The sequence below is a fragment of the Chrysochloris asiatica genome, unplaced genomic scaffold (assembly GCF_000296735.1).
Source record: "Chrysochloris asiatica unplaced genomic scaffold, ChrAsi1.0 scaffold00001, whole genome shotgun sequence".
Lineage (NCBI taxonomy): Eukaryota > Metazoa > Chordata > Mammalia > Afrosoricida > Chrysochloridae > Chrysochloris > Chrysochloris asiatica.
This window is the reverse complement of record NW_006408519.1, coordinates 41,134,613-41,155,034: the sequence shown is the minus strand read 5'-3', so window position 1 is coordinate 41,155,034 and position 20,422 is coordinate 41,134,613. Positions and strand designations below refer to the sequence as shown.

At 45.2% G+C, this 20,422-nt stretch overlaps 1 protein-coding gene across 1 annotated transcript in view; it reads right to left on the bottom strand.

Moving 5' to 3' along the window:
* The window catches only part of TG (thyroglobulin), a 266,945-nt gene that overhangs the window by 237,066 nt on the left and 9,457 nt on the right, over positions 1 to 20,422 (bottom strand). The window contains exons 6-10 of the mRNA XM_006830717.1: positions 11,623 to 11,729; positions 10,967 to 11,110; positions 10,650 to 10,835; positions 5,539 to 6,633; positions 2,843 to 3,430 (exon numbers count right to left, since the gene is read on the bottom strand). Of these exons, the coding sequence (XP_006830780.1) occupies positions 2,843 to 3,430; positions 5,539 to 6,633; positions 10,650 to 10,835; positions 10,967 to 11,110; positions 11,623 to 11,729 (2,120 nt within the window). The remainder of the gene's footprint in view (positions 1 to 2,842; positions 3,431 to 5,538; positions 6,634 to 10,649; positions 10,836 to 10,966; positions 11,111 to 11,622; positions 11,730 to 20,422) is intronic.

Below are 20,422 nucleotides of genomic sequence, written 5' to 3'. Positions count from 1 at the left end.
GAGCACCAGAGTTGTGTGGGCGGTGTTTCCCAGCCCACAGAGCAAGTAAAGCTGAGTGTCTTTGGCCAGGAAGTTCACTTGTGGAGCGGAGTACTTTCAGGCACTTAATTGGGGAGCTAGTTTGATTGACACACAAAGCCAGACCAGGTGTCTTTGAGCTGAGGCTTACACTGGAATGGCGTGTCCTTTAAGCATTTATCAGCAGCCCTAAGAAAGCTCTGTAACATTTCTGGAGTAGAACAGAGGTCACTGACCAGAGAGAGAGGCCTGCCTGCAGGCAGCACCGAGGAGCGGCTATCCAGACTGGAACAGCTGTGCCCTGAGTTTTCTGACCCTAAATTGTAACCTGTTCACTTCTGCACTAAACCCCATCGCTGGGAGTATGGTGTCTGAGTTCTGCGTGGCCGCTGCAATGAATTATTGAGACCAGCTCAGTAGAGAGGGCTATTGGGAGATGGTCGGTGCCGTTTTTTGTTAACTTATCAGCAAAAAGCTTTGCAACCCTTAAAATGTTGCATTTCTTTGTTTATTCAGCTTTATACATGTGCCCCAATGAAAATATATGAGATCACTTTCTCACCTGTCCCAGCTGCCAAAAATGGAATCAAAATTTAAAAGGAAGAAATAAAACACAAAATACAGAAGGACATTCTAATATTTGCTCTCCCATGGATGGTTTTGGACACCCTGGCCTTTTGCTACTCAATGATCAGTATGCTCTAACGTTCACTTCCAATGCTGTGTCCAGAATTCAGGGTGCACAAGATGAGTCATCCAAGTGACTAAGACCTGTTGATACTAACCACCAGGTTTCTCAAGTTGAAAAAGACCAAATTCAGTCAAACAGCATCTAAATGTATAGGTACACCCTATTGTACAAGCCATCACCATAAGCTAAATCAAATTATTCCAAAAGTCACACATAAAAAAAGACTAGTTCGTGACAGTCATGTTAGTGACATCTGAGGGTCGGACCCTTGACAGAAGATGAGGAGTTTGTGGAGAAAGCCAACAGAGTAATGTCTACTTAAGACGCATGAGTTTATGCCTCCCGGTGTTCAAAACGCCCAGGGTTCTACCGTTCTCATTCAACACGCTTCTCACCCAACGTTCTAAAAATCCAGTTGTTGCCTAAACTTTATTGATGTGGTTAGGTGCCATCAAGTCAGTTCCAACTCCTAACGCCCCATGCACAACAGAAGGAAACCCTGCCCAGTCCTGCGCCAGACTCACAATTGTTGTATTTGAGCCCATTGTTACTGGCTCTCTGTCAGTCCATCTCATTAAGGGTCTTCCTTTTTCACCAACCCTCCACTTTTCCAAGCATGCTGTCTTTCTTCAGGGACTGGTCCCTCCTAACAATTATGTCCAAAGTCTCACCATCCTCACTTCTAAGGAGCCTAAACTTAGACTAACATCAAAATAAGATGAATGTTAACATCACCCAGAAACATTCAGCCAGTGCTCTATGCTGTAAAGGACGAAGTGAGAAACTCCGTTACCTACACAGAGACTCCGGACTGCGAACTACAGGGCGTGTTGAAGCCCGCCAGTCACTCTGCGGTAGAAAGATGAGGCTTTCTGCTCCCGAGATTTAAGGACTCAGAAACCCTATACTATACAGGGTTACTATGAATAGGAACTGACTTGATGGCACTTAATGACAAAACAACAAATCTGTAGCTACAATATTAGCAACTGCTGCTTAGAGGAATTCTGATTTGATAATCACAGTAGGGAATTGGGCTGACTGTTCCTTCAAACTGCATAAAATGACAGCTTTATAATCAGACATTTTCATCTAAGACACACAGTCAGCATCACTCCATTTAGCCATGCCTCTAAAGAGCCCTGGGGGGCCTGGAGGAGAAGCAATAGGCTGCTAACTGCAAGGTCTGTGGTTCAAACCCACTAGCCACTCCGTGGGAGAAAGATGAAATCAGTAGTTCCTGTAAAGATCAACAGTTTGGGGAAACCTATGTAGGGTCACTTTGAGTAAGAATGGAGTCCTGGTGTGGTGCTGTGGGTTAATGTGCTGGACTGCAAAGTTGCTTTGATCTGCAAGGTCGGTGGTTCAAGCTCACCAGCCGCTCCTTGGAAACCCTATACAGTGTTGTTATGGGTCAGAACCGACACTACAGCACTTAACAACAACATGAGTAATAATCAACTCAATGGCAATGGGCTTGGGTTTTTGTTTTTGTTTTGGTCTAGGTCTCTTTACCCCAGAACTGAACATACAGTGAGTAGCCCTCCAATGTGTCCCTTAACTCAGGCTTTCACATGTATTAAAGGGGCTTCGAAGGCAAGCGCACCCCCAGAGGTCCTAAGCACAAGCTGGAGAACCTCCACAGCACGTGTGGTGAATGAAATGTCTAACTCATGAGAGCTTTCAGAAGCCATTGTTGTAAGGAGGCAAGTGCCTTACAGAGCTTTCAGAAGCCATTGCTGTAAAGGGGCAAGAACCTTACAGAGCCTTCAGAAGCCATTGCTGTAAGGGGCCAAGCGCCTTACAGAGCCTTCAGAAGCCATTGCTGTAAGGGGCCAAGCGCCTTACAGAGCCTTCAGAAGCCATTGCTGTAAGGGGAAAAGCACCAGCTCATATTCACCTTTTTAGCCTTCACTGGGCTAAAATAATGCTTCACACACCCCAGGCAGCTAATGAAAATCTGAGATGTTCATTTAGATCATTATATGGGCATTTTTAGAACGAGCCATGCTAACTCTGAGCCCAGTGAACTCAGGCGGACAATGAAGGGACACACCTGGCTGCCCCTACACTTGGTTCTAGCTTAGACACTCAGTTTCTAAGATCTTCTGTTGTGCACATAAGTGGACTCACATGCTGGAACCTTGCTTGGCTCAGCCCGAGTGCCGTCCAGTTCTTGACCAGCCTCGTCCACACACCAGCAGCTACGAAGGTCAACGTGCGCCAGAGGAGCATTGAAATCTGAGTAGGGCCCCGGGTACCGGCTGAGCTGTCCATTTAGGATCTGCCAAAAGAGATAGGGGTCCAGGAAGATGTTCCCTCCAGACTGGGTCAGGTCACCCTCCAGCAGCGCCTGGGGGACATCTTGGAAAACAGAATACGCTGTCAGCACTGGGAAGACATCTTGCTGACCAGTCTCATACAGATGTTGGATAAAGACACGGAAGCTATTGGAAGCCACTTCTCTAAAGCTCCTGATCTTCTTGAGCAGCTGGGCAGGGGTGAGCTCCTGGCCACTGCTGTTCTGAGCTGCCCATCGTTGGTACCACTCGAAGGCCTGCTCAGGAGGCCCATCACATTGCATGCGTCGCCACTGTCCCTCCGCACCACACTGTGGGATGTAGACGCTGGAGAGAGCAGGCGGCAGGCTGGAATCAGAGAGCAGGGCCTGCACTGTCCCCAGGAAAGCTTGCTCTGCCTGCAGTTGACAGGAGGTAGGGCCTGGGAGGAATGACGAGAGTGTGTCAGTCAAAGCAGTTTAAAAACCTACTGTCATCGGATTCATAGCAACCTCACAGGCCAGAGGAGACTGCCCCGTAGCATTTCTAAGGTTGTCATCTTTTCAGAAGCAGACTCCCACACCTTTCTCGGAGCAGCTGGAGCTTTCAAACCACCCATCTATCAGTTAACAGCCAAGCCCTTACTTCTTCACCACCCCGACTCCTCTCTTAATTAATTTCGTTAACCCCAAAAGACCAAGATGGAAACACATAATATCCAAACACCATCTAAAACCTGACCCAGCCATAGACATCCCAAACCCAATGCCATTGTCATCAAGTTGATTCTGACTCCCAGAGAACCTAGACAACCTAGTGGAGCTGCCCCCATCGGGTTTCCAAAGCTGTCATCTTTATAGGGGTGGACTGCCACAGTGTCTCGCTATGGTTCAAACCATCATCAACCTTTCAGTTAGCAGCTGAGTGCTTTAACCAGGGCTCCACCAGAGCTCTTAGAGACATCCCTTACACCTTATATGTGTAAATCACACCTGACCGAGAGCCCCTGTCAGTGTCCAGTGTCACCGAGAACAGCTGCTGTTGGCACTGCTGAAATCAATACAACAGGTCCTTCCAGTCAAACACATCCCTGTTCACGCCACATCCGCCAGGCATTTGTGGACATGGTTGCATTTTGCTTAAGTCTAGGCTTTAGCCAAGAGGCTCTGGTAGCGTAATGGTTATGAATCAGGCTGTGGACCTCAAGGTCAGCAGTTCAAAACTATCAGCTGTTCCGCGGGAGAAAGATGAGGCTTTCTGCTCCCGTAAAGATTTACAGCCTCGGAAACCCTGTGCAGGGTCACTATGAGTTGGAACTGACTCCACAGCACATAATAGCAATTACAACAGGCTTTAGCCATGAGTGGATTCTTTGATCTGTAATGATCTGAATCGGAATCTGAAGATTTAATCAATAGATTAAATGAGGTCTCTGATAGCACACATGGTTAAGCATTCAACTACTAGCAGAAAGGCTGGTGGTTCAAACCCACCTGGAAAGACAGAGCTGCAACTGAAAAGTCACAGTCCTGAAACCCCACGGACAGGGGCATGCTGGGTGTGCTGGGCGTGGCATATGCTCTGAGTGCCGCCTGAAGGGGGCACCACTGAGCAGAGTCTATCTGCCAGCACCATTCCCATCACCAGTTGTTAAGAGGTCATCCCACAAGCCAAAACCAGCACTTTTATATTGAAAAACCTCCATGGGTCCAGGCAGACTGTGTGATCTTGCCCTGAAGAATGCAGCAAGAGCAGAAACTCAAAAAAAAAAAAAAAAAATGACTTTGAGCACATCCAAGACCAATTTTCATCAGTGGAAGCGTGGAAGATGCCACTGCCATTTGAGTAAAAAATGAATGAGTCTGCGTTGTATCTTTTAGCTGGTGTTACAGTAAAGTTCTCTAAAAGGTGGTGTTAGATGTTTAGACAGGAGCACATTCTCAGTGCTTGCTGTGGGCATTTTAGTTGTTCTTGGTAAGTGTCGTTGAGTCAGTTCTAGCCCATAGCAACCCTGTATAGGGTTTCTGAGGAGCAGTTGGTGGGTTTGAACCACCAACCTTGTGGTTCAAACTGACCTTAATGCCCAGCGCGTCATCCTGCAGCAGCACACCAGGACTCCATGGGCATTACTTATGCTATTCTCCATAGCTGAGTCCTGGCGTGAATTAACAAGCTGGACTGCAAAGTCAGTTTGAACCACAAGATCAGGGGTTCAAGCTCACCAGTCACTCCTTGAAAACCCTATACAGGGTCGCTGTGGGTCAGAACTGTCTTGATGGCACTTAACAACAACAACGTCTCTGCCTGGAGTCCTGGTATGGCACTGTAGGATAAGCATTAGACTAAAGTATGGTAGTTCAGCTCACTGGCCACTCCATACAGGGTGGCTCTGAGTCAGAACCACTTTGACGACACTTTAACAAGAACAACAATAAGGTCTCTGCCGATGGCACAGCTCTACTCTGCACACATGGGATCGTCATGAGTTAGAATCAACGCAACAGAAACTAACAACAACAACAAAATAGATTAAATATCCAACACACTTACATTGCTTGGGCTCTCCAGTTGCACTGCGAGTTCCAGGGATAGCTTGTCCCTTGGCATCCACACAGTAGCATTCCAAGTTAAAGCATTGGACAGGTAGGAAATGTCCCTCGTTGGTACAAGAAGGGACAGGTAGGCTGGACCCAGCGGGCTGGCTACCCATGAGGTTTTGCATCTTTTCCCTTTGCTTTTCACACTCTGTGGGGCACCGGGGTCGTCTGCCTCTAACTCTTGAGCCAGGAAGTTCTTGGCCCCGGTAATCCACACACCAACACTCCCCAGCTGAGCACTGAACATCCTCATAGCTTCCTTCTGCAGTGCATGATGGGACAAAAAGCCTTCTGGGTGTCTGGTCACAGGCTTGAGAACTGAGCCCTACTTCTAGCACATCCCCTAAATCTCGGGCTATATCCTCTGGCACAGAGATAGCATGCTGCAAGAAGAGAAGGAATTCTGGAAGCTCCAAGAGAGAAGCAAGGGATTGCAGAGCATTTTGGTTCTCCTGTAAGTTGATTTCAAAGCCAAAGCTGCCCACAAGCGTCACATTCATAGCCCTTGCCGAGGCTTTGGGAGTTTCCCTGTCAAGGTTTGAATCAGACCCCACAGAGAACTGTTTGACTACATCCACGGTGTCCTCTCTATTCCTGAAGCCTGGGAGGCCAAGCTGCTGGAAAAACTGACTGAAGTTAAATGTGCCTCTTGTGCCAAGAGCTCCAGACAAATTAAACTGGCCAACGTTCACCAAGAACTTCCCTCCAAAGAGGTTTTGCTGGAGTCGCTTGGGGTTGGACGTAAACTGAAGGGCAAGACGTGCCAGTTCTCTGGAGGGGAAAATCATCCTGATCATCTCTTTGAGAAGACTCTGTGAGACAGGAAACTGCTTGTCCTGCCCTACCAGCATGGGGCGGAGAAGGCCAGAGTCAACAAACAACTCCCTGAACAGAGGAGGGCAGAAGGTGGAGAACCTGGCCACACTCTGAGAGGCCCGTCTCTCCTCAGGAGAAAAGAACAAATTGTGTTGGCTGAAGTGGCCAGAGGGCCCGAAGTACAGTCGGGACAAAGCTTGCTGCCTTTCTGATGCACAGGATCGGTCTTCAGCTGTGTGTGGAGACAGAGCAAACAGGAGAAATGGTTTTAACATCACAAGCAAACATGAGACGATCTGTCATGGTGTACCATGTGTGTCAGAGAAGAACTGTGCTCCACAGAGCTTTCACAGATTTTTCTTCTATGATGTCTCTGGGTGGTCTTGAACCACCAACCATTTCAGTCAGTAGCCAATCACTTAACTGCATGTACCACCCAGGAACCACATTTACCAACAAACTCCTATTTGTGAAATGGTGTTTTCCAGCATCCTCTGGATAACTCACTGAAAATCTGAATGGGCTTTCATAGCTAGCTTTGTGTCTTTCTATGTGGTGCTCAAAGTCCTCCTTGTGGGACAGTCTTGTGTGGATTACTTATATATGTGCTGTGGAGTCAATTCTGACCCACAGACTGAGTGGAACTTCTCTGTAGGGTTTCCTAGGCTGTAAACTTTATGGGAGCGGGTTACCAGCTCTTTTCGCTGGCAGCATAGGTGTTGTTGTCGTTGTGCCATGGAGTTTGTTCCAACCCATAGCAACCCTGTACAGGGTTTCTGAGGAGCAACTGGTGAGCTTGAACCACCAACCTTGAAGTTCAAATGATCATAGCTCTACAGGGTCGCTATGGGTCAGAATTGACTCAAGGGCATGTAACATCAACAACAACAAAAGGTTTTTAAGGACAAGAACCATACTTTAAACACTATTCCTATTTCCCATAAAAAGCAATAACGTCCACCTAGCAAACATCATCCTTCTTGGTAGTTCCTTGAAATTACTTATTGAACAGTGGTCAGTTTGGATAAGTCAATGCACTTATGCTAAAATCTAGATCATCTCTATGAAAAAAAAATAATAAACTCCAAACCCCCAGTAGCTATCACTGGCACTGAAATGGTTATCAGTGAGCTCCAATGTTCTCCACAAAAATTACAAATCCTAGTAGAGAACCTCTTGAACCAGCCATTTTAAATAATTCTGCCCTCTCTGTTCCTGTGGATACCGAAGAGGTAGTCGGCCAATTTTCCTCTGTTACCAGGCAACAAAGGAAGAACATGTGGTCAGGGGTGGAAAGGGAAAAACATGTAACCCACCCCTCAGCAAGACCATGGCTTCCTTCAGTGACGATTACAGGATGGTATGGAAGAAATCAAGCTCGTTGCTTTGCTCAGTCCCTTTCCAAATTAAGAACATATGATTTCCATTCATTCATTATGTTATTACCAAGACAAAGGGATTCAGATATTGCTCCCGTGGGACATTCGTATCCACTGAGGTACAACGGATACAACTATATATGAAAATATATGATCTTTGCATTTGGTAGAGCTATTGCGTTTCATTTGAAAAACCATAGTTCTTCATTTCCATGCAGAAATTGGATGACACAACAGTCTCTAGATTTTAATAGAACTGAAACTATTGGACGAAATTTCCAAGATGGCTAGAAACACTCTGAAAACAGGATGTCGGCATTTTCCTGGTCTACTTCCTAACACCTGGCAGGTTGAATACTTCCAAACACTGTGTACAGTATCACAAAGTCAAGTTGGAGGCAGTGAATGATTCCACAAGAATCGCTGAGTGAGCATCCATCCTATCTATCGTGGTCCTAGAGAAAGTCCCGCAGTTCTCCTTCACAGTTTCAAATCATGCTGATCAACCAAACTGGCTGCTCTGAGAGTCCTCCTCCCCTTCATCACTAACACCCTCCAGCATCCTCCTGGAAGGGTGATATGGAATCACACTGGAATGCCCATTGCCATTCCTCTACCCACATCCCCCCAGGCCACTGCTTCTACTGTAGTGTGGTCCCCATCATCTTTCTTCCAGAAACTTCAAATGAGACCCAACTCTCATGGGGTCCCCTCTCTCATTCCAACCTGTCCTCCAACATTCAGAGGTGAACTTTCTAACGCACAAACTCCTTCATGAATGGGTTCAGTGAAAGGGGATGGGGGAGGATGGGGATAGGAGTTTATGACTCAATTGTTACTAACTGTTATCAGGACTAATTGCGGTGGTCACAACTGTAAATGCAGAAGATGTGTAACTAAAAGGGAGGAGTAGTTCATCTTTCATTTCAGGAATAGATGACGATAGGACCATCAATAAGGAAAGGCTTGAGTGGAGCGTGTGATCCTAACCAGGAAAGCAGTAACAGCAGAGACAGTAGTGATGGGCTAGAGAGAGAGAGAGAGCAGCTGAGGGCTCTAGGCCTATGGACTGAGAAAGGCTGTGTGTCTGCAGCAGGAGGCTGGTTTATAAAAGGTGCCCTTCGAACATTCAAATTAATATGTATTTCCTGTTTTTTATGTGTACATAAAAAAAAAAGAATACAAGTAAATACTGTTGACTTGGAGGGGATTGTAGATGGAGGGGATTGTAATCATTGCAATGAAACAAAATATGACTTATTCAGTGTAAAACTGACAATCTTCCCTGTAAAGTTTCACACAATTCACAATAAAAACTTAAAAACACATACACTACACCTATGGATTCAGTAGCTCAAAAGAGGGGACAAATCTTTACAGCAAGGATCATTCCCACCCCCCTCCCCCCATACACAGAGTAGACAGGGATGGGCAACTTGGACATTGGCTACCCAAAATGGGAGGGGGTGGGGGGGCTCAAAGGCAAGAAGTGACTGGCTTACAAGCTTTCAAGAGGGAATCTAGATCCAGAGGGTGTGAAGGAATGTAGAATCTCCACTGAAGTATTATCCAATCTGTCTAGGCGGGGCTGATGAAATTAAATATGGATAGGTCTCTTGTGATACAATAGTGAATAACTGTTATCAGGACTGATTGTGAGGGTTGGAAATGTAAAGGTATATGTTTTGTAGCAAGGAGGGAAGTGATTAACTTTCCAGTCTAAGAGTGGAGGTTCCTGGGACCATCAAGGGAGAAGAATGGAGTGTGGGACCCTACCCAGAGAAAGAGATAGAGGCAGAGACGATGACGTGGAGAGATGGAGCGGCTGGGGACTCTAGACACAGAGAGGGAGAGGGGCTGTGTGCTGATGACCAGGGGGCCAGGCTTGTAGGGTATACCCTTTGCTTGGTTGATGTTGCATGGAGGGGATTGTAACCATGGCAATGAAATGATATACGATAGGATGCATGTAAAACTAATGTTCTCCCATGTAAACTATCACATAATTCACAATAAAACAAACAAAACAAAAAAACCCACACACAAACAAACACCATCATGGCAACCTCCAGTGTAAAACCTCCCAACATCTGCACCTGTCCTCCACAATTTAGGATAGGTGTCCTCCGTCTCTCCCCTACCTATTTCCCCAGTAATACTAATGTTCACCATACTCCAACAACTTTGGTTTTTGCTCTATTCTTCCTGCAGATTTTGAGTGACCATTAGCTATAATTTGACACCTATAATTTATGTCTTTATAATTTTGTTTGTTCTGCTCTAGAGGGAACATCTTTTCTTCTTTTCCTCCTTCAGGAAACATCTTTTAGATGACTCTGATCCAGTGTCAAGCAGTCCCGGTGTCAAGGACCCCATCAGGCCCTCTGCAGTAGAAAAATGAGGCTCTTCATTTCCTTAAGGATTTACAGCCTTGGAAATGCTATGGGACAGTTCTACTCTGTCCAACAGGGTCACACTGAGTCAGAATCCACTCAACGGCAGCAGGGAAGGCCCAAACACCACTTGCTCCATGAAGCCTTCCTCAAGGTCTCCTTCTCACATCGGCTGTACAATAGAGTTATTCTGTCTCATATACCACTTGCCAACTTTTCCCTCTCTTTTCCTTTTCTCCACCATCCCGCCATGCTCTCTGAGCCCCCTGAGGAGGCAGCTATGCCTGACACAGGATGAGAAACATATAGAAAGAGAATGATGAAACACTGAGCTTCAGTTATATGGGGGCCAGAGGCCCATGGGACACACCCAGGAGGCAGTTGACTTAATGGGTTGGATTTCTTAAGAAGTTGATCCAGAGAAACAGTTAAGGTAGTCTGAACTGAGAAGACCCAAGCACTTGAAAGAAACCCACCACAAGATGGCAGTCCCTCGTCCCTCCGAGTCCCATGGATCTCCTTTCCTTGGGCATCCACACACCAGCATGGTCCATCCTGCTGGCACTGTGCTGGTTCGTAATCACCATTCCGGTTACAGGTTGGAATGTAGGGGTGACCAAAGCTGGTGGCTGTGAACTGTTCCACTTCACACTTTGTGGGGCCTACGATAAAGCCATGACGTGAAGAAGACAGTGAGTTAAGAGACACCTGATGAGTTTACAGCGCGCACTGCTCCTGTAGACTCGTTAGAACCACCACAGTGGTTTCCCCCTGGCTTCGGCTCAGTACTCACATCGGAATCTGCCAGAGATGACGGACTGGATGGTTAGGAACCGTCTCTGCAATATCCGGTACAGGGTGGTTTCACTGAAGGTGGAAGCGAGGTCCAGCCCAGCAAAGATGGTGTCATAAATCTCATCGAGTAAGAGCTCCATACCTGAGTGGAGAGAGACAGCAGGTACTTCAATGGGTGGGCTCGGTCAGAAAGGAATTCCTGATCTTACAGCGAGCGCGAGGGTCAGAGCCCCCACCAGCACCCTCGTGCAGCATGCTGTCTGCATACTTCTTTAACCGGGCCCACCTTCAGAGCTGCTCAGCATGTCTGTGCATTGTCACAGGTCTCAAAGGGGCACAGCTGAGAGAAGGATTGAAACCCATCCTGTGTTCCACTCACCAAGCTGTGCAACCTAACTTGAAGCTGCACCTGCCAAGAAGGGGGTGCCATTTCTAATGTGCCCAGAGGTACCCCAGAGCTAACAACAGTCGCCTTCAAAGGGTCATGCCCTCATCAACATGCCCCACAACAGCCGACATTGTGAATTCTGCGTTAGAGATGATGAGCTCTCATCAACCCCCACAAAAGCTGACATTGTGCAGTCTGCCTTAGTGGTGATGAGCTTGAACTGTAAATCCCACTCTCAGCCCCCAGTCTACCCTAGGTATGCTTACCTGTCTCAGCCAGTTCCCGCCCTTGACTGTCAGCACAGTGACAATACCCAGACACCTCAGGGAACCTGCTCCGGAATGACCTGAAGGTCACAAATGCATCTGGGAACCTAAGAGAGAAATTGATTTATGGTCACCAGCTCAGCCTAGGCAAGTCCCCATCAGCTCTTCCTGTCTTAAGAAACTAATGGAGCCAAGAAATCTCCATCTGGAGAAAGGAACGTCTGCTTTTGTGTCTCATTCTGTGTGCCCCAAGCTTCTGCCATGAATGCATTTCTTTCTAAATTGGTTTTAACCTGGCCAGAGCCAGGCTGGTCCTAGGAAAAATAAGGCTGTGCTTAGCTGTCACCTACTAATTAGCTATTTACCTCACTCACTCATGGTATGTGGATGATTTATGCCCATGCGGGTGTCTGGGAATCAGGCCGAAACAGGTAATACACTACATACTAACTGGCTCCTTTACTAGAATGTACCTCGAGAGACTCAAGGCCAAGTTTGCTTGACAAACATATGGTACATCGTATAGAACCTCATTTGGGGAGATCAAACTGCTTCAGGGTCTTGTAAAACTTTTCAAGAGCTTGAAAGGAGGTCAGAGTGCAGCCTAAAAAGACATATCACAGTTCCATAATGGAAAAAACACACGTTCAAAATAACATCACAGGCCAGGACAATACATCCCTTTCCATACACTGAGGGAATGCATAAGGCCTGGCTGATTTGGCAACTGCTGCAGTTGATGGACTCAAGCGTGGCAACAGTAGTGAGGTTGGCCCAGGATCAGGTAATGTTTCATCCTGCTGTGCATAAGGTAGCTATGAGTCAGTACTGACTCGATGGCACCTAACAACAACAACAGGAACTAAATGTCTGGGTTTCTCATTTTGGAAGTAATAAGAAGCTAAGAGTGGCATAAAGCCACACTGGAGACTTCTTCCCACATACAATGAGGTTCACAACCAGAGAGAAATGTGTTTTCATGCTCTATCTAGTTAGTGCATGAGATCCAAGGATAACGTGGTTCTACCCATGTCTGGAAATGCATACCAAAATACTAAGTTAACAGAAGCATCAGCTACCTTCACCAACAGGCTGATTGCTACATAGCCTATTCTAGCAAAAGACTGAAAACAGCCTTAACGTCCAATGAGAGAAATATTCAGGTAAATTGTAGTAAAGCCTCTAAAGTGAAATAAAAAGACTGCAATTCATGATACTTAAGGAGCTCTGGTAGTGTAGTGGTTACCAATCGGGCTGTGGGCCGCAAGGTCAGTAGTTTGAAACTACCAGCTGTTCCGCGGGAGAAAGACGAGGCTTTCTGTTCCTGTAAAGATTTACAGCCTTGGAAACCCTGTACAGGATTGCTATGAGTCGGAACTGACTCCATGGCACATAACAACAACAACATAAAACTCTAGCCCAAAGAGAACATGCATAACATTTATAAAACACAAGATGGCACGTACATGTATTGCAATTGTTGTTGTTAAGTGCCATTGAATTAATTCCAACCCATAGCGACCCTGTATAAGGTTTCCAAAGAGCAGCTAGTGAGCTTGAACCAAAGACCTTGCAGTTCAAAAGACTTTGCAGTCTGATGCATTAGCCCACAGCACCACACCAGGACTCCAATTATGACTATGCAAATGAGCCAGTCTTGGAAGGCAGTATCCTTAGTAACTGCTCAGAGCCTGCGCTTTGTAGTGCAATCAGTTGTTTGTTTGTTTGTTTAATTCAACAAATTACAATAAGTTAATACATATGCAAGACAAAAAAAAGGATGGAAACACTTTAGGATCATGAATAATGTTTTTTTCACATGTTTTCGGTCAATTCTTGTGTGTCTCTGCATTATTATTATTTTTTTTAATCTAGAAGTGAGCTGTTGTGGTTGTTGTTAAGTGCCTTCGAGTCAGTTCCAACTCATAGCGACCCTGTATAAGGTTTCCAGGGAGTGACTGCTGGGTTTGAACTGCTGACCTTGCAATGAACAGTTCAATGCTTATCCTGCAGCACCACACCAAAATACAACTTCACTTTGCCTAGTCACTGCTGATGGAGTTCTAGTGTGGCACTGTAGGATAAGCACTGGACTGCTAACTGTAGGGTCAGAGGGTCGCTATGACTCAGAACTGACTTGTCAGCATTTAACAAGTTGCTGCTGATGTTTGTGGTACAATGAAACCCTTTAAACAGCCAAGGTCTTGTAACTCCTACCAATCAATAACTGGGCAGGACTGTGAAAATAAGGTGCCTGTGAACCACCAAGCAGACTGGATAGCTTACTAATAACACAGATAAGGTGCATGACACCTTTGTGGAGTGGAACCATGGAAATATGGTGTGTGGAACCCAAATTAAGGTCAGTTTTACCATTCTACTAGGCTTAAAATGAGCCATTCAGCCTTACTACCACCAAGAAGCAAGAGCTCTGTTAATATAGTGGTTACAAGTCAGGCTGCTAATCTCAAGGTCTGATCAGTATCTTCTCCTACATTGCCCTAGCCCCAGCAGGCAAAAATGTTGTTTAGTGGGAATTTTTGTCCTGGTATGGCTTTGTGGACCAATGCGTCAGACTGCAAACTCGTTTGAACTGCAAGGTCAGCAGTTCAAGCTCAGCAGCTGCTCCTTGGAAACCCTATTCAGGGTGGCTATGGGTTGGGAATGACTCGACAGCACTTAACAACAACAACATTAGGCTGTGACTAGAATAGATAATAAATAATTCACTACAACACAGACCACCCACTGGCTCTTATAACCACCGTGCCTTGCAGACATGAGTTAGCGTTCCCATATCATTTTAACTGTAAGCACACACAGGAAAGCTTGTAAACCAGTCACTCCATGCCTTTATCTCCCCCCATTTTATATTTCTATTTCTTAAACTGCCCATCCTTGTCAACCCTATATTCTTCTTTCCATGTTCCTTGATGTAAAGAATCTTCTGTTCTTGTTGAAACTTTAGGCATCTGTATTCATAAGCAGAGTTGTATTCTTTCATCATAATTATTCAATCTGTATGCAGAGCAAATAATCTGAGGAGCTGGCTTATATGAAAAAAAAAACTTGGCACCAGGATTGGAGGAAGACTCATTAACAACCTGCAATGTGCAGATGATACAACCTTGCTTGCTGAAAGTGAAGAGACCTTAAAATATTTACTGATGAAGATGAAAGACCCCAGCCTCAGCTATAGTTTGCACCTCAACATAAAGAAAACAAAAATCCTTACCACTGGACCAAGAAACAGCATTCTTATCAACAGAGAAAAGACTGAAATTGTCAAGGACTTCATTCTTCTTGAATTAACTATCAACACTCATGGAAGCAGCAGTCAAGAAATCAAATGACGATTCATTAGGCAAATCTGCTGCACAAGACCTTTTTTAAGTGTTGAAGAGCACAAAGAACAAACAAATCTGTGTTGGAAAACATACAGCCAGAATGCTTCTCAGACGCCAGTATGACGAGATTTCGTCACTTATACTTTGGACATTTTATCAGGAGAGACCAGTCCCTGGAGCAGGACGTCATGCTAGGTAAAGTACAGAGTCACCAAAAAAGAGGAAGACCCCAACGAGATGGATTGGTACAGTGACAGAGCAGTATTGAGCTGAAACACAGCACCGATTGAGAGGATGGCACAGGACCAGGCAGTGTTTCACTCTGTTGGACATAGGGGGTCGGTATGAGTTGGAATGGATTAACAGCACCTAACAATAATAACATTTTGAGGAGATGCAATTCAATTGACAACATTCTATTCTTTAATTTTCCAATTTCATGTCCTTGTTACATACAAAACACATTTATTTCATCTCATGAGTCCAAAGTCTTAAATCAAATCCAAGCTCAAAGCACCAAAATATCTTCTTCTGAATCATTTAAATAAAATATGGGTGAGATTTTAGATGTATTCTATCCTAGGACAAACTTTTTCTTCATTGTGAACCTGTGAAACCTAAATGACAAGTTATCTATTTCCAAAGTACAGGGATAAAACAGGCATTAAATAGACATTTTCATTACAGATGGGAAAAGTTGGAGGGAAAAAAGGCATAATGGACACCAAGCAAGTCTAAAACTCATTAAACAATTTACATTAGTGTCAGGGACAGGTTAGGACCTCTGGGCCCTAAGCGTCTCTTACACTTGCTTCATGTCCATCCCCCTTTGACCTCAGTCCTTTCCTACACAGTAAGGGATCAAGAAAAGGGGCAAGGTTATCTCTAGTCCAACAAGAATGGTAATATTAAGAAGAATAGCCTGGAAACACAGATAAGGATATCAGAACTTGAAACCCTAATAGAAGCAGCTCGTTTCAGGCAGACAAGCCATGGAGATAGCTCCTAGAGCTAACAACTGTAGAGTGCACTGCACCCCTTTACTAAAAACTGATGAGTATTCAACATACTACTCCTCCTAATGAATATGTATTAGTCCATCCTTAGAGAAGGAGACCCCATATCCTTATAAACTAGTGTACCACAACCCCACAGGTCTTCGCCACTGGCAGAGACAGACCCACTTCTCTCTGAGGTGTACTTTCGCTTTGTAATAAAGAGTTTTGAAGTGAAAAAAAAAAGCGTTGAAGAGCAAAGATGTCAGCTTGAGGACTAAGGTGCGCCTGACCCAAGCCATGGTATTTTCAATAACCTCATATACATGAGAAAGCTGGACAGTGAATAAGGAAGACCGTAAAAGAATTCATGCTTTTGAGTCATGGTGTTGGAGGAGAATATTGAAAGTGCCATGAGCTGCCAAAAGAACCAACAGATCTGTTTTGAAGAAGTGCAGCCAGAGTGCTCCTTAGACAACAAGATGGCCAAACTTCATCTCTCATACTTCGGACATATTGTCAGGAGGGACCAGTTGCTGGAGAAGGATATCATGTTTGGTAAGGTGGAGGGTCAGAGAAAAAGAGGAAGACCCCCAACGAGATGGATTGGCCAAGTTGCAGCATCGATGGACTCAAGCATGGCAACAGTAGTGAGGTTGGCCCAGGATCTGGCAGTCTTATGTTTTTTATTGTGCATATGGGTTGGTACTGACTCAATGGCACCTAACAACAAGAAGAATTCATAAGCTAAATCCAATCCATGGCAAGCCATTGAAATGGCAGCAATTGGCACAAGCTCCAACATCTCTTTCTTCATTTGGTTGGATCTGGTCACTTCCTTCTTCTTCATCCTCACTAAGTCAAATGGGTACCAGTGGCGAGCTTGGAGCTCCACAAACTCCTCTGCACTTCAGAATAGCTGACCCCTTCGCTCTCTCCCTCTGGATCCTAGCACCCCATGGGTTAGTTGGTGTAGTAGACTTTGGAGTCCACAATTCCCTAAACTTCAGATCAGCCAGCAGACTTCAGACTTTCTCATCTCTCTCTCAACTCATTTCTTCATCGCTGCATTCTTCCCGACTTCCAGTCATCAAATGGACCCAGGTGGTCACATCAATAAGCATGCCAGTCTGCCTGCTTACTGGCTCCCTTTAATGTTCAGTGCTGAATTGGCGTTTTCTCTGATGCATACAGACATTTCCTGCCTCCATCAGCATGATGCATCCATCAGCAGACTGCTTACTTGAAATTCAAAATGCCAGTCATTTATTTTCTTTCTGCAGGTCTTTCGTTTAAACATAAATCTGCTCTCTCACCAGTTCTGGGTGGGACTCAGAGTTACATCTAAGCCTCTTACACTGTGCACAGGCTATGGATTAAAATAAAGCCGGTTCCTTCCAGGCAATTTCTAACTCCCCTTTTAACACATCTACTCAAGCATAGGCAGGCTTACAAGCTCTCTGTAACCAAGGTACCCACTAACCACTCCCATTAATCATGAACATGTGGTCTTGGGCCTCGAGCTGGCAGGCTGGATCAAGTAGGTGCTGGCTCCATCATGTTTGAGGCTTTGGGCTCAAAGAACTGCAGTAGCAGTTTTTCTCCCGTCAGGAACACACACTACCTCTTATGTTTCTTTCAGACATTACAGCTGACAATAAGCAAATTAACCATTTAAGAATCAAAAGTATCACTTCCTACGTCCCATCACTCCTTCATTTACAAAACCTTGTATCTCCATGAGTCTGGAGTTCTAGCAATGAATTCTACATCTCTGTCCCATGGAGAATCAGGTGGGTTTGAACCTCTGACCTTTCCGTTACCAGGGCTCCTTAGCCTTTGGCATACCGTTAGTTGTTGTAATTGTTAGGTGCTGTTGAGTTGGTTCTGATTCATAGTGAGCCCCTGCATGATAGAAGGAACACTGCCTGGTCCTACACCATCTTCACAATTGTTATGTTTGAGTGCACACTTGCTGCCACTGAGTCTATCCATCTCATTGGGGGTCTTCCTAGTTTTCACGGACCCTCCACTTTACCAAGCATAAGGTCCTTCTTCAGGAACTGGTCCCTCCTGATGGTATGTCCAAAGTATGGGAGATGAAGTCCGGCCATCCTGGCTTCTAAGGAGCACTCTGGCTGTACTTCTTCCAATGTAGATTTATCTATTTACTTGTTCTTCTGGCAATCCATGGTATTGTCAATATTTTTTGGCAACACCAAAATTCAAATGTATCGATTCATTCATGGTCTTCCTTATTCATTGTCCAGCTCTCACATGCATATGAAGGGACCGAAAATGCTGAAATATCCATTGCCATGGCATGGGTCAGGCACACTTTAGTCCTCAAATTGACACACTTGCTCTTGAAAACGTTAAAAAGGTCTTGTGCAGAAGATTTGCATAATGTGTAATACACATCGTTTGATTTCTTGACTGCCGCTTCCATGAGTGTTGATGGTTGATCCAAGCAAAATGAAGTCGTTGACAACGTCGATCTTTTCTCCATTTATATGGATGTTGTTTATTGATCCAGTGGGGAGGATTTTTGTTTTCTTTACATTGAGGTGCAACCCATACCAAAGGCTGTAATCTTTTATCTTCATCAGTAAGTATTTTAAGTCCTCTTCATTTTCAGCAAGCAAGGTTGTATCATCTGCATTTTGCAGGCTTTTAATGAGTCTTCTCCAATCCTGATGCAAGCCATGATAGTTTTAGTAGTCTCATATGCCTGGGAAAGTTGGACAGTGAATAAGGAAGACCGTAGAAGAATGGAGGCATTTGAGTTGCCATGTTGGAGACAAATACTGAAAGCATCATGGACTGCTAGAAGAACATATAAATCTGTGTTGGAAGAAGTACAGTTAGAAAGCTTAGAAGCCAAGGTGGTGAGACTATCTCTCATACTTCAGACATGATACAACCTTTTTTGCTGAAAGTGAAGAGGACTTAAGATACTGATGAAGAGAAAAGCTTGTTGAAGGATTTCACTTTGTGTTCCATCAATTCCTGGAGTCTAGTTTTTCACCAAAGCCTTCGGTGCAGCTTGGACTTCTTCTTCTAGTTCCATCAATTCTTGATCATATACTTCCTCTTGAATGTGGCTTAGGGAGTTTAACTCACATCAATTGCCTACTCCACTTACTCAACTTCCACAAACTTTCATTTCCTTTCTTAAACGTAGCATAGGAAGTTTAAGTCACTCTGGCACTGTGTTCTGCCAATTTACCCAAAAGACCCATCGCAACATCCCATCCCAGAGCCTCCTTGACCCACCACCTTACAGCCGGAGTCCCTATCTCTGGGTTTCTGGACTTGGACATGTCTAGTACCTGGGCCTACCAGTGCTTTCTACACGGACCTCACCCTCAGTATCCCCTCCCCCTGCATCTTGAACATCACCCTGGAGTCAGCTAAAGTTAGGAGTCCTCTCATCCTCCCAGGAAGAGTACCTTAGGGTCAGCTACTTCCACCTGGACTCTCTGGGGCTGTCCTATGCTGACCTCCAGAACAGGCCCCCCAGTTCAATCCTCTTGTATCCCTTCTTGTCAACTCTGCTTATACTGAGAAGAGCGAAAGGCCTGGAACACACAGAGTTCCAGTCCTGGACACACCACCTGTGACTAACATCATTATTATTGTTGTTGTTAAGGGCCATCGAGTCAGTTCTGACTCAGAGCAAGCTGGTATAGGGTTTCTGAGGAGCAGCTGGTGTGGTTCAAAGCCCAGTGCTTGATCACAGGTAATATTTATGAAATGGTCATATACTAACCCAAGCACGCTCCATAATTTAGCTAATTTAACACACCCAATCGTCTTTGAAAAATCTCCATTTCACAAATGTGAGAACTGGCCTTCAGAGAGATGAAGTGACCACTCTACCCAGCCAGAACCAGAGGTCAAGAATCCAATTCTCTGACAGTTGATTGGATGACAAGGTACCACTTACACAGAGCCCTAAAGACGGACCTGCTCTTTACACTTTTATACATTATCTGCTTAGAAGCACTAGGGGTGCTGACTCCCCATCAAGACATGGCCTTTTGACAGTCCGACTGACTACTACAAGAAACAAGCAAATTGCTCGCCCAGGAGACATCAAGGCCAGCAGTCGGGTCCCCTCAGGGCAAACTCCCTTCCAAGACTAAGATTCAATGGGAATACATGAGTAGACATGTGCTCTGACTGGTGACCATGTTGGTTACCAATAAGGGGAAGTGAGGGAAAAACAGCAATGAAGCTACGAGCAAAGCCCTACAACATTCAATAGACTCCTATGAATCTGGGTGGAGACCTGGTTGGCCAGCAGCGTGGCAAGACCTGGGGACTCTTGGGCCCAGAGTCAGTGACATAGCCACAAAGGACTAGAATGGAAAATGAAGTGTCCACCTGATAAGAAGAGAGGGCATATGCATAAGAACACCCACACGTGCAGATAATACCCACTTGACCTGGCTT